The sequence below is a fragment of the Carcharhinus amblyrhynchos genome, chromosome 17 (assembly GCF_965287045.1).
Source record: "Carcharhinus amblyrhynchos chromosome 17, sCarAmb.v2.hapA, whole genome shotgun sequence".
NCBI classification, from domain to species: domain Eukaryota; kingdom Metazoa; phylum Chordata; class Chondrichthyes; order Carcharhiniformes; family Carcharhinidae; genus Carcharhinus; species Carcharhinus amblyrhynchos.
In genome coordinates, this window is record NC_137340.1 from 28,017,211 (window position 1) to 28,031,458 (window position 14,248).

General features: G+C 41.5%; 1 protein-coding gene across 1 annotated transcript in view; it reads right to left on the bottom strand.

The window, feature by feature from the left end:
• lhpp (phospholysine phosphohistidine inorganic pyrophosphate phosphatase) overlaps positions 1-14,248 on the bottom strand; it is a 142,956-nt gene that overhangs the window by 72,048 nt on the left and 56,660 nt on the right. Inside the window, exon 5 of the mRNA XM_080205286.1 lies at positions 12,755-12,847. Within this exon, the coding sequence (XP_080061412.1) occupies positions 12,755-12,847 (93 nt within the window). The remainder of the gene's footprint in view (positions 1-12,754; positions 12,848-14,248) is intronic.

Here is a 14,248-nt window from a genome sequence, read left to right on the forward strand (position 1 = left end):
TCAAGTTGTCCTGCTCATGAATAATCTGCTTCTTATCAGTTAGTCCCTTCAAGTTGAAGATGACTTGCTTCCACACTAAAAATGAGTTCTTAGTGACTGAGGAGTTTAACGTGGGACCTTCATTAAAGGTTTTGTGAAGAGTAGATCATGCCTCACAAACCTTACTGAGTTCTTTGAGAAGGTGACCAAAGAGCTGGATGAGGGTAAAGCAGGTGATGTAGTGTATATGGATTTCAGTAAAGCATTTGATAAAGTTCCCCATGGTAAGCTTTGGCAGAAGATACAAAGGCATGGGATTGAGGGCGATTTAGCGGTTTGGATCAGAAATTGGCTAGCTGTAAGAAGACAGAGGGTGGTGGTTGATGGGAAATGTTCTTTCTGGAGTTCAGTTACTAGTGGTGTACCGGAAGGATCTGTTTTGGGGCCACTGCTGTTTGTCATTTTTTATAAGTGACCTGGGTGAGGGCGTAGAAGGGTGGATTAGTAAATTTGCAGATGACACTGAAGTCAGTGGAGTTGCGGACAGTGTGGAAGGCTGTTACAGGTTACAGAGGGACATAGGTAAGCTGCAGAGCTGGGCTGATAGGTGGCAAATGGAGTTTAATGCGGAAAAGTGTGAAGTGATTCATTTTGGAAGGAGTAACAGGAATACAGAGTATTCCTGTTACTCCTTCCGTATTCCTGTTACTTGGTAAGTTCTTGGTAGTGTGGATGAGCAGAGGGATCTCGGTGTCCATGTGCATAGATCCCTGAAAGTTAGCACCCAGGTTGATAGGGTTGTTAAGAAGGCATACAGTGTGTTAGCTTTTATTGGTAGAGGGATTGAGTTTCGGAGCCATGAGGTCATGTTGCAGCTGTACAAACCTCTGGTACGGCTGCATTTGGAGTACTGTGTACAGTTCTGGTCACCGCATTATAGGAAGGATGTGGAAGCATTGGAAAGGGTGCAGAGGAGATTTATCAGGATGTTGTCTGGTATGGTGGGAAGATCTTATGAGGAAAGGCTGAGGGACTTGAGGCTGTTTCTGTTAGAGGTGACTTAATAGAGGCACATAAGATGATCAGAGGATTAGATAGGGTGGAGCTTTTTCCTCAGATTGAGATGGCTAGTACGAGGGGACACAGCTTTAAATTGAGGGGTGATAGATATAGGACAGATGTCAGAGGGAGATTCTTTATTCAGAGAGTAGTAAGGGCGTGGAATGCCCTGCCTGCAACAGTAGTGGACTCGCCAACTTTAAGGGCATTTAAATAGTCATTGGATAAGCATATGGATGATACTGGAATAGTGTAGGTTAGATGGGCTTTAGATTGGTTTCACAGGTTGGCGCAACATTGAGGGCCGAAGGGCTGTACTGCGCTGTATTATTCTATGGAGGAGAGAATGCGGGTGGGATGCCTGGGTTTCCACATTCCTGTCAATGCTTGGCTTCAGTTTGGTCTTGGCAATAAGTATTACAGTAATTTGGGACAGTTGATGATCCTTCTTCCATCCAGTTGGAAAATTAAACTTTCCGTTTTGTACAAACCCCACAAGTCTGGAAATGTAAGATTCTAAGCACATTTTCCTATCACCTTTTGCCATAGATGGTCTACCACCTTTAGCGTAATGTACTGGTGCATCATCATTGCCTTAGTATACTGGTGCGTCACAAAATCTCACTGGAAATATGCAAAAATGATGACTGAAATAGGCTACTCAAATAGCGCAATCATTTATTATAATACAAATGCACTGAGGTGTTTTTCTCACCTCAGAGTGAGGCTCTGAAATGTTTAGGAATATCAAACTGAACGTCTTTTAATTCGAACACATCAAAATATGACCATACTAATAAACAACATTTTTAGTCAACTTCATCATTCAGCTAGTTAAAATTGAAGTAACTCTGATTAATTAGGTGTGTATTTGCAATAAATAAAATCTGGTGATACAATGAAGGACTTGCTCACTTTCCACTCATTGACGTATTCTAGCATTTGCACATTAACAACACATGGAATTGACAAAGTTTTTCCTGGAACAAAGAATAACATTGTAGGGTTGCAACCTCTTGGACCCGAGGCAAAAGTAACTTTGACTGTAATCAGTAGTTTCTCAAAACCAGATGTGGTCCTCGGTGACCTTGTGCATTTTCATCATCCGATAGATTAAGTGTATCCACTGCTTAATTTAACGAGCTCACTCCATTCATTTGAAGCAATTCCCTGGTGTCCCTTTGTCAATATTACATTATTCACTGGCAGTAATTTTCAGACTACTTACTGCTGAAATGTAACTATACAATTAAAGTATGGAAAGTTTCTACAATTTCTTTTGAATACACCTACAGTCAAAACTAGGCTGCAGACACATGCTGAAAGCAGAGAGTTACAGCAAAGAAAGATAAAAACCAAAATCACTGAAAAACAACAGGTATAACTGGACTGCACTACCAGCTTCTCAATGCACGAGAGAATTTGCACCAAGCTACACTGATAACCACCAACCCCCACCCTTTACCTAAACCAATAACAAAAAAATGGCTTCCTAACAAATAGGCAAATGCAGAGAAGATTTCACCCAGATTGTGCAGAAAATCCTTGTTCATTCTTACATGTAACTGGAAACCACAAATTCTGGTGTTGCTGCAAAATTAAGGAACTGTTGTCGTTTTGGATCCTGAAGCGGTCATTCCAACCAAGTTGCAAAATGCACACTATTTATCAATAAGAAACTGAACTTCACCAATGAGCAAAGATAACCATGCAGAAAAGCTAGTTATGGAGCACTTACGAGAAGCTAACTCAGTTTTGCATAAGCTTGGCCAGTATTTTCACTGTATTATTAATTTCAATTGCATCCAAAATTATATACGAGAGGGCCTTTCAACCCATCTAACTTATGATTTCCACACAGTATTTAATTGCCCCTTAAGTACCCCAGAAATTCTGTTTCCAATACTTGATGCTTTCCTCCAGGCAATTAGTCTTTGCATGACAAAGTGCTCCCTCACATCAATCCAAAACTTGCTTTTACTAGTTTGTACCTATGTACCTTCCTTACAATGATGGTGTAACATTAAACAGTGCTCTTGATTAATAAATTCTCCCAATTGTTTCTTTGTTCAACAGCAATTCACCATTCGCGCTGCACACAAACAGATGGTTTTCATCCAATTTGCTTTTATTTATTCTTTTCATGGGACGTGGGCATCACTGGCTAGGCCACAACTGATCGCCCATTCATCACTGCCCTCGGGAAGGTGGTAGTGAATCATCTTCTTGAACTGCTGGAGCCAACGTGGTGTAGAAACACCCTCACTGCTATTAGGAAGGGAGTTGCCAGATTTTAAACCAGCAAAGGAATGGCAATATAATTCCAAGTGGAATTATATAATTTCAGGATGGTGTGTGGCTTGGAGGGGAATTCCTGGTGGGGGAGGGAGTGACTGTTTAAGGTGGTGGATCATCAGACAGGCTGCTTTGTTCTGGGTGATGTAATTCTTCGAATGACATTGGAGCTGCACTCATCCAGGCAAGTAGAGAGTATACCACCACACTCCCAACTTGTGCCTTGCAGATGGTGGACAGGCTTTGGGCAGTCAGGAGGGAAATTACTTGCTGCGGAACTCACAACCCCAGTTCGGTTCACTTTTAGGTCATAATATCGATGGAGGCGTGATTGAGGGTCACTTGCTATTCTGCCGGACACACCAGTGAGAAAAACAGTGGTTCATATCAACTCGCATTGAAAAGGATCACCTTATACTTTGAGCATGTAAAAGATTTATAAATACATTAAAAATTCTGTAAAGAATTGTTACCCAAAGTGTATTTTTAAATGGTGATAACTATGACTCTAGCAGTGGGAGGAGCAGCACTGTCGAAAATTCAGTTCTCTGCTCTTTCCAAAGGAGAAGATTATGCATTACTCCAAGCCCTCAGGCAAAAGACTGTTCCCTTTATGTTGCGTGCAACAAGACTGCATTCATATCAGAACACAGAGCTAATACTTATTCAGAAACATTCAGCGGCAGATATTACTGATGACAACTTTATTGATTGAAGCAGGTTCAAACACAAAGCTCCTCTTCATATTTATGAAACTTAAAAAATGTATTCCATTATTAACAGGGTATTTGAAGGCAATAAAAACAGATTAAGTTTTAAAGGGGATGTACTCAAGTGAATGTGGCGATTCTGATGCACTATTACAGACATCCACTTTACAAACAGCACTTACAGAGGAGCTATCAGGATCAGATTAGTAACAGCTCCACTCACAATCAAACATCGGTTGATAAAAAAAATGTTTACACTACTGAATAATTTAGCTATTGGATTTCTTCTCCTAGTGCTGTGACAGGTTTGTTCGCCACCCACCAACTCCCTCCCTGGCAATTAGACCATCCAATACACTTACAACAGCAGCTCTGCATGTGAAAGTCACGTCATTATACAGATGTCAGGTAAGGGGGTGGGGGTGGAAAAAATCACAGAAATAAAAGCAAATAAGTTTTAATTTAGAAAAAGGGCACAGAATCTGCAGGTTTTCGCTTATGACTGGCGAATCTTCAAAGCTGTCAGAGGTGTTGGTTGTTTGAATTATTGGATCAGCATGGAACAGTAGGAACAGAAATTTACAGCATGAAAGAAGGTCCTTCAGCCCATTGTGTCCATGCTGGCCAACAAGCAGCCATCCAGCCCAATTCCCCCTTTCCAGAGATTCCAAATGGTCCGGCTTTAAAGGCAATTCCTAACACCACCACCCGCTCATCCAGAGGCACGAGGACCACCAGTCAACCAGGGTGCCATAAGCCTCTGGCGCCAAGAGCCAGCGCTCTCAGATGGCATACCATTCACACCCCACTCTCACTCGGAGCATGCTGAACCCTGGGAATGTTTCTGCATCCCCTCATTATCTTACATCAGGAAAAAAAAATGACCGTCGCCCTGTACAACCTAGAACTAAAACATACAGACGCTTGCAGACGCCTTGCCATAGGCAAACTGAAGATAATAAAAAATAATTCAAAGAAAGAATGCAAATATTGTTCATTTGACAAGCGAAACAAAACACCACCTCCGCCAACTAATTGAACATAAAGCTCCATCAATAATGTGCTTCAGATAGCCACAGAGAGGTGTGATATCTAATCTGGACTGAGGGAGCCAGGGAAAAAAAACTGCTTATGTAGCAGCATGCTGTGAAATTTAATTTCCAACCAACACGGCCAGGTTTGACATTCAATAACAACATCAGAGCTTATCTTCTCCAGATCTATTTCTAATTGGAAAGTAGACTTGGCATTCACCCAGGACAGCACTGGAAAATGTGGTGTGAACTTCTGTGTTTGAATTCACTGCCCAGCATTCTCCCCAGAGCAGTCATTTTCAAATAGAAGGCAGCATCTTCCACCTGTACCTTTAACAGTGACTCCTTACCTGGTCTGGCCTACATATGATCCTGATCCTCAGCAATGTGGTTGACTCTTAAATCCTTAGACAGGTAGGTATTCCATTTTGGGTAGAAAATAGGAAGAATCTCCGCCTCCAGCACAAACAAAGCTTCCCGTTCCAAAGGGTCGACAACAGTCTGGTCCGCTCCTCTGTCATCCCCAACACTCTCTCCTTTTCCTGTTGCGCCCTTCAATGCAAATACTGGGGATGTCACACCTGCCCTTTTTCCTCTATTCTTCTCACTGCCTGAAGCCCCAAACACAATTGCCATGTGTAACAGAGACTTATTGTACTCCCCTCAATCTCATACACCGCATTCACAGCTCACGCTGTGCTCTTCTCTACAATGGGGACTGCTTCGCAGAATGCTTCTGTTCATTCTGATAGTGTGACCAATTGCCTGTTGTTTCAAATCTCCACCTTCCACGCGTTACAAGCATGTTCTCCTTTTGGCTTCCTGCAATCATCGAATCCCTACAGTTCAGAAGGAGGCCATTTAGCCCATCAATTCTCTGACAGAGTAACTTACCCAGCCCCTCTCTCCCGCCCTATCCTGGTAATCCCATACATTTACCATGGCTAATCCATCTAAGGGTCAATTTAACATAGCCAATCCATTTAACCTGCACATCTTTGGACTGTGGAAGGAAACCAGAACACCCAGAGGAAACCCACACTGACAGGGGAAGAATGTGCAATCCCTGCACACAGTCACCCAAGGCCAGAATTGAACCCGGGCTGCTGTGAGGCAGCGGTACTAACCACTGTGCCACCATGCCAGCCCAATGACGATCAACACAGGCTCAAAGAACAGCACCTCATCTTTCAGCTGGGCACTTGACAACCTTCTGGACTCCGTAGTAAGATCATTAATTTTAGATTGTACTCTACTCAAATGTTATTTCCTTTATCTTTGCTGGTTAGTTTTTTTTAAATCTTGTTTCTTTCTATTTTCCTTTTCCTTGTGTTCAGACAGCAGCTGTTCAGGATGCTGCCATTCACACTTCTTCTGGACAAATCTTTTACCATTACTACTGTCTTGCACCGTGAATCCTTCTTTTGTCATTTAATCTCTCCTACACTGCACCCTACCACAAACCTTCCCTTCTATTCTTTTTCACCCTTTGTCTTCTCACTTACTTAGTACTTTAAATGGATTTTTAAATATTTGTTCAACGGATGTGGAGGTTGCTGGCTGGCCAGCATTTATTGCCCATTCCAGTTGCCCTTTTTCAGAGGGCAGTTGAGAGTCAATAACATTGCTGTGGCTCTGGAGTCTCATGACCAGGTAAAGACAGCAGATTTCCTTCCCTAAAGGACATTCGTGATCCAGATGGGTCTTTCTGACCATCGATAATGGTTTCATGGTCATCAGCAGATTCTTAATTCCAGATTTCTTTTATTGAATTCAAATTCCACCATCTGTCATGGCAGGATTCAAACCTGGGTCCCCATAACATTAGCTGAGTTTCTGGATTAATAGTCTAGCGATAATACTACTAGCCCACACCTCAAACAGAGTGGTTGGCTCAGATCATCCTCCATAATGTAGCCCGACATATTGTAACCCTAAACAGGACAAAGTAAAGGCAGACCTCATGCACTCATGCCTGACCATTCACCTAGTTCCATAGAAGCAGTTGCCCCACTACACAATCCTTCCCAAACCAGCTGATCAGTCCTATTTAGAGTGACAATAGTGTTGTGCTACATTATGGAGGGTGTTCTCCATGGTGACAGGAATCTCTTCCTTCATTTGGACTGAGCATTAGTCGCTTCCATTGGTTGGTTCTCTGCTTGCTCTCTGTCCTGTGTTGGGACAGATGAAAGGGTGGGGTGAGGGGAGTGGGGAGACATTCTCTACCCAATGCATTTTGGTCATTGAAATATTTGTTCAGTCTGAGGTATCCTGATCATTGCCCAGAGCCCTCAGGCTGTTGACAAGGTCCTGGTAGGGACCAATAACATTTTGCCTAAAGTAGACACTGTTTGAAATTCAAGACACTTGTTCAGTGAATAAAACCACAACGTTTTGTGGGTTTTGAACAAACAGAAATAAACTTTATTATACAGGGTTAGAAACATAAGACAAATTTACAATATCTATCTTATACTCTAACCTTCAGGGTTAATATGAAGTATATGTGGATTAACAAATTGCAGTCAAGCACAAAACATTGTGCAATTAATACTAAGTGTGAATGAAGCAGATTCCATTAATTTCTCAACAACCCACCCAAATGTCAGCAACACTGAGTCAACCAATCTCACTGAAACTCTGTCTCCCTCACCAGTGGGTGCAGCCCACTCCCTGTCTGTGCATACACAGAAACTCCAGACTTGGAGTTCCTGACATCTACTTTCCAATTCCAACATAAGGCGATTTTCTAAACAAGTGTCACCCAGTATCAGTGCTAGGCACTTAGGTTAAGCATAAAATGGATCAGATGGATAAAAAAAAATCTACTGTTGCCACTACCTGCAGTCACTCGAATTCTTTCGATATTAGCATTGCAAATATATCCTTACTACATGCAGTAACATGCAAACAGGGGGAACAAGTTAACGAAGACTAGGCTCATTTACCTACATTCAATCTACAAAACAGTAAATTACTTAACATTCAGTTGTTTCCTTCAAGTGCTTATAATAGGAGCAGGATTAGGCCATTCAATCCTTTGAGTCTTCTCCGCCATTCAATGAGACCATGGTGAGTTGTTGTCAACACCATCCTCCTGCACTATCTCCATTTCCCTTGATGTTTCTAATGTGTAGAAATTTATATTTCTATTGCATACCTTTTCTATTCCTTTGGCCACTGGTTCATACTTGCCTTTTTTCTTAAGTACACACTATTTTCTGCAAATGGCATCGTTTCATAAACTTGCATAATAATGATGTGAGGCCAATCAATTTGCTAATTGTGACCTATGGAGCAGAATGTTCAAGTAGAGCACCGTTCTATTGATTCATCCAAACGTTTTAAAGGGGCAGATTCCATCCTCATAAGAACATAAGAAATAGGAGCAGGAGTAGGCCATCAAACCCTTTGAGCCTGCCCCACCATTCAATAAGATCATGGCTGATCTGAAGTGGATCAGTTCCACTTCAAACCCTCCAGAATGGTTTGAGGCAAATGCCAATACTAAGGGCGGGATTTTCTGGCCACACTTGCCCCAAGACCGGAGAATCCCACCCAAGGTCAACAGACCATTGCATGGTCCATGTCCCGCCTGCTACAATTCCCATGGCGGGTGGGATGTGAAAATACCATCCTAGATGTCACATTAATTCTTTTTTTTAGAAAGAATCATTAAACAGTGCTGAGATATTAAAATCAAAGCAATTGCTTTATGTGAGCCCACATTTTATGAAAGACTCAACAAACATCCAAACAATTAAACAAAGAATCATTTCAAACACACAAATCAACACATTAGATGAGATTTTATTCTTACAATTTCTTGCTTGTAATGAAAACCCACTATTCTCTTATTAATTTATTTGGAGCAGGGAGCAGTTCAAAAAGTATTTCTGCTCTTCCCTCCAACATGCCTTTTAAATCCATGTTGCAGTCTTCTATTACTTTTAATGTCACTTTTCAACATGCAGCGAGACCAAAGCTAGGAATCATTAATGTAAGGTATTCACTAATAAATCCAACATGAAATTCAGGAGAACACTCTTTCCCCATGTGAAAATGTGAAACTGATTATCATATGGACTTCCTCTGGAGGTCCCCAGTATCACGGATGTCAGGCATGAGCCAATTCAATTCACTCCACATTATATCAAAAATAGGCTGAAAACACTGGATACTGCAAAGGCTATAGGCCCCGACAGTATCCTGGCAATAGCACTGAAGGCTTCTGCTCCAAAACGTGCCGTGCCCGTAGCCAAACTATTCCAGTACAGCTACAACACTGACATCTACCCAGCTTTGTGGAAAGTTGCCCAGGTATGTTCTGCACAAAAAAGCAGGACAAATCCAACCTAGCCAATTCTCACCCCATCAGCTTATTCCTGATCATCAGGAAAGGGTCACCTGCTCACCAAAGCTCAGTCTGGGTTTTGCCAGGGTCACTCAGATCCTGACCTCATTACAGTCTTATCTTAAAGATGGACAATAGAGCAGAACTCCAGATGTCAGTGAGACTGACTGCCCTTGACATCAAGACAGCATTTGACCAAGTATGGCATCAAGGAGACCGAGCAAAACTGGAGTTAATGGGAATCATGGGGAAAACCCTCCACCGGTTGGAGTCATATCTGGCACAAAGCAAGATGGTTGTGATGGTTAGAGGTCGATCATCTCTGCTCCAGGACATCGGTGCAGGATTCCTCTGGGTAATGTTCGAGGCCCAACCATCTTCAGCTGCTTCATCAATGATCGTCCTTCCATCATAAGGTCAGAAATGGAGATGGTCATTGATATTTGCACAGCATCAACACCACTCATGGTTTCTCAGATACTGAAGCAGTCCATGCTCAAATGCAGCAAGACCAGGACAATACCCAGGCTTAGGCTGACATGGCAGGTAACATGCATGCCACACAAATGACCATCTCCAACAAGACATGATATAGTCACTAACCCTTAAAATTCAATGGTGTTACCATTGTTGAGACCCTCACTATCAATGGGGATTACCATTGACCAGAAACTGAACTGGACTAGCCATATAAGTACTGTGGCCACAAGAGCAGGAAAGAAACTAGAGACTCAGAAAATGTTCTGAGGATCCACTCAGGGATCCCACCCACTTTGATCAAAGTGTGATTTTACAGTGGGGTGGACAGGGCCTCAAATGGGAAGCCCTCCCATACTCCAATTAAGATTCTTAAATGGATATTTCAGGGCCTTTTCCCACCAGCCTCAACTTTTAGGCCGCTGGATGCCCATCACTGAGGGTGGGAAACTGAACAAATGTACGTACGGATTATGATTTCCCAAAATTCCCTCAATTCTGGAATGGCTCTGGCAAATTAGAAGTTAACATTTGACAATTTTATGAGAGTTTTCTGAAGATGAAGGATAATTGTTGTACACCTAGATTTCAAAAAAGCATCCAATAAGATGCAAAACAAAAAGTTAATGGGCAAAATAAGAAGTCATGGACTTGAAAATAATATATTAGTACGGAAAGAGGATTTGTGAATAGACTAAAGCAAAGAGTAGGCATAAATGAAGCATTTTCAAGTTGGCAGGTTGTGACTCATGCAGTGCATCAAGGATCAGTGGTGGGGCTTCAGCTTTTTACAACTGAATGGCGGGCCAGGCCTACTCCTGCTTCTACTTCTACTTCTTGTGTTGTACTGCGATATCACTGGTTGCGATACAGATCACCCTGCTATGCATTAGGGTGAAGATGCAACACTTGAAGCTTTTTTATTCAAAGCAGAAATGCTGTCCCTGTATCAACATCATCCAAACTGCCAACCCAGATAAAAACCAACAGTTCCTTGACTTGACTGAACAGGCACAGAGTACAGGAATGAATTAGAACATACATCAAGAAACAATCTACAATACGACACTCACAATATATGGGAAGCACGAGTTGCAAAAAAAAAACACTGGCTGGTTCAAGGTTAACATCATTGTGATGGAAATTCTCATTGAAGGCAAGTGGTCAGTCAGCTCTCGTTCATTACATGAAAGACCTGAGCAGGAAGTCTCTGAATGCACTACAATGACTCATAATAAAGTTCAACAGACTAACGAGAAGTGCACCAATAATTATTGGTTACAATTGTCAGATTATGACGATGTCTAGGGTATGGGGACTAACAACACGTTGCCTTTTTTTACTTAAAAAGGTTACAGATTGCTTTAAGAGCTGATCACATGATTTGATACTGATGTCATTAGGGTGTTTGCAGGGACAGCCATTTTACTTTCAGTTTTTTATTCTGTGCAGTGCAATGAACAGCTCTTCAATAAACCTTGTTGTTACTTTGAATGCACAAGCGCAAACCATGTCTTTTCTTTCTGTTAAAACTCACAACCCCGAACATAGTTCGGACATTACAGAAAGCAAATGGCAGCTAATCGGGATTTTGTTTCATCTAGAATATTGAGGAAAGATCCTACAAAAACTGAGAGTCTTCATACTTCAAATATTAGAAGGCTGTTCATTGCACTCCGAAGGCTTCTTCAGAGCTGGGTCATCCTGACTCAAAACATTAGCTCTATTTTTTCTCCACAGATGCCGTCAGACCTGCTGAGATCTTTCAGTGCTTTCTGTCAAAAAACTTATGTCAACTTGACAACGATCCTTGAAGAGCATTACTCTTCAAGGCCATTGATCAAGATTTGGTGAACAGGAACAAACTGTTAGCGATAATGGTTCGCAGTTCACTTCACAAAAGTTTGAGGATTATCTCAAAGTAAGTGGTATTCAGCATATAAAATCTTCACCGTATCAACCAATGGATTAGCTGAACAAGTTGTATAATTCTTGAAACATTCTTTAGGATCTTCAAAAGTGCAAAGTTGAGTAACATATTGTGTGAACAGCTTTTTGGCATCTTACAGAAACATGACTCATCCAACTACCCAAAGTTCACCTGTAATACTACTCTTAAAAAGAAAGCTGAGAAGTTTATTTGATTTGTTATTACCTGCAGAAACTTCAGAGATAGCAGAGCATCAACAAGAACCTCAAGCTGATACATGAGAAGGGAGGGCAAAACAAGGGGATCGAATGTTGGCATGTAATTATGCCATGAGTGAGGAATGAGTACCAGCCATAGTTTAGCAAAGGCAATTTCTTACACAGTTCAAACTGAAGATGAATTAGTCCAATGCTGATTGTTATAAGCTCAAAATGATTTCTCAGAATCATCTCCAGAAATGCCAACTTCTTTAGTGTCTAGTGTTGTGAATACTACTGCGGAAGACTTAGTTGCATCTCAGTTGCCTGATGTTTGTCTCTTTGCTACTATAATGAGTGAGAATGATATAGAATTCAATCCAAGAGAAAAAGTGTTCACTGAAGTTCCAAATCATATTTCTAGGATCAAAGACAGCCCTTGACCCTGGAATCTACAATTCCACAACATTGTAGATAACCAAAGAGTAACAGATGACCTCTTGATCATCTTCCTTATTGACTGTGTATAATGATTAATGATGCAGAGTATTGTGGATCCAATGTATAAAATCGTAGTATTTTGTTGTCATCAGAGGCTTTTCTGATGCTGGGTGGAATAAGGCCTTAAGTGGACATTTAGTGGGAATCCAGTCCATTCAGTTTTATGCTCTCCCCTTACCCCCTCCCCAACCAAACCAAAAAAAGACTGCTCTTACCTGGTCTGGCTCCAAGCCCATGTCAGATACAGCGGACAAGAAAAACATTTTTGCTGGCTTGCCTACGACCTCAGCTTCAATATCACAGGCATACTGGGAGGAGGAAATGACAATAGAATCAAATTCATGACCACTTCTTGAGAGAAAAGGTGTTGGAAACTTCAAGGCAGAATACAAATGTACATTAAAGACATTGAAGGATAGTTAATAAATTCAAAGCATGGCAATATAGATGTGGGTTATTTAAACACTTCTTTTGTCAAAGGCAATATGTGGCTGTGTTGATGATTTACTGCAACCTATTTTCATTCTTTTTTGTTAATGAGGAGGTTCTCTTTTCTCAGGTGAAACAATCACATTACAGTGCACGTTGGGTCACCGCATATTAATCATGTTTGGTCATACCCATTTTAATCAAGATGAAGATAGTCCCAAGTTATCGTTGGGTTGGATTTTCACCCAGTCGGGATGACTTGGGATCCCTTTAACAACGGTGGGCTGATCCCAATTCCAGGATTTCTGAACCCATTCTCGTAGTTTCTGATTTTCAGGAGTGCCTTAAGTTTGCAAACTGAATTGGGTTTTGAGCCGCACCCTGCACTCCTGGTCTGACCGGCTCCACTGGGGGGATAGGCATACTCGTCTTCCACAATTCCCGTGGAGGTGGGTCAACTTTTCAAAGGGTCGCTAACTCAGGGTTGTCATGAACCATAGACTACATAAGGGACCCTGCTGAAAGCTAAGTTCCAAAGGTCTTTCTCATGCCCCCGCAAGCCAACCTATGCCCCACGAATCCACCATCCCCTCCCTGCCCCCACCATGATCCCTCACATTCCCAATGACAATCTATGGCACACATCCTCCCTCATGGCTTATCATGTGCTCTCTTGCAAAAATATGTCCCCACCAATTCCTATAGTCCCTCATGCCCCCCATCCCATATGAAACTATGCTGCTGTATGTTCATTCACCCATTCTACACTGCATTGAACCAATGGACCCCACAGAGAGAATACGATATATAAAATAAGCTTTAAGAAAAAAATCATTCATTGATAACTTCACACATTTAAAACTTGCAACAGCCCAATGAAAGTCTCATTCGTCCATACCTTTAAAGTATCAAAAACAGAAACTGTAAGCACAATAAGTACTGTACAATTAACAGCATGGGAAACCCAGAGTTTTCATCATTTTCCCTGTGACTCAGAGGTTTCAACAGTCTAATGGATTTCTTGGCTGTCAGGCAAACCTCAATGTATTCTTGGCTGACAGCCCAGACATCTATTGGAATGACTGGAACACCAGAGCCCCAGAAAGAAAAATATAATTTGATTGAAACTCTGGATCTCTGATACATGCTGTGAATTGCACAAAGTTTATTTACACAAGATGAAATGGCTTCAAGGCTTGTAATTTCAACTCTTCATACTTTAAAGGGTCTAGATGATTGACACTTTTATTGGGCTCTAGTAAAAATGAATTTTTTTTTTA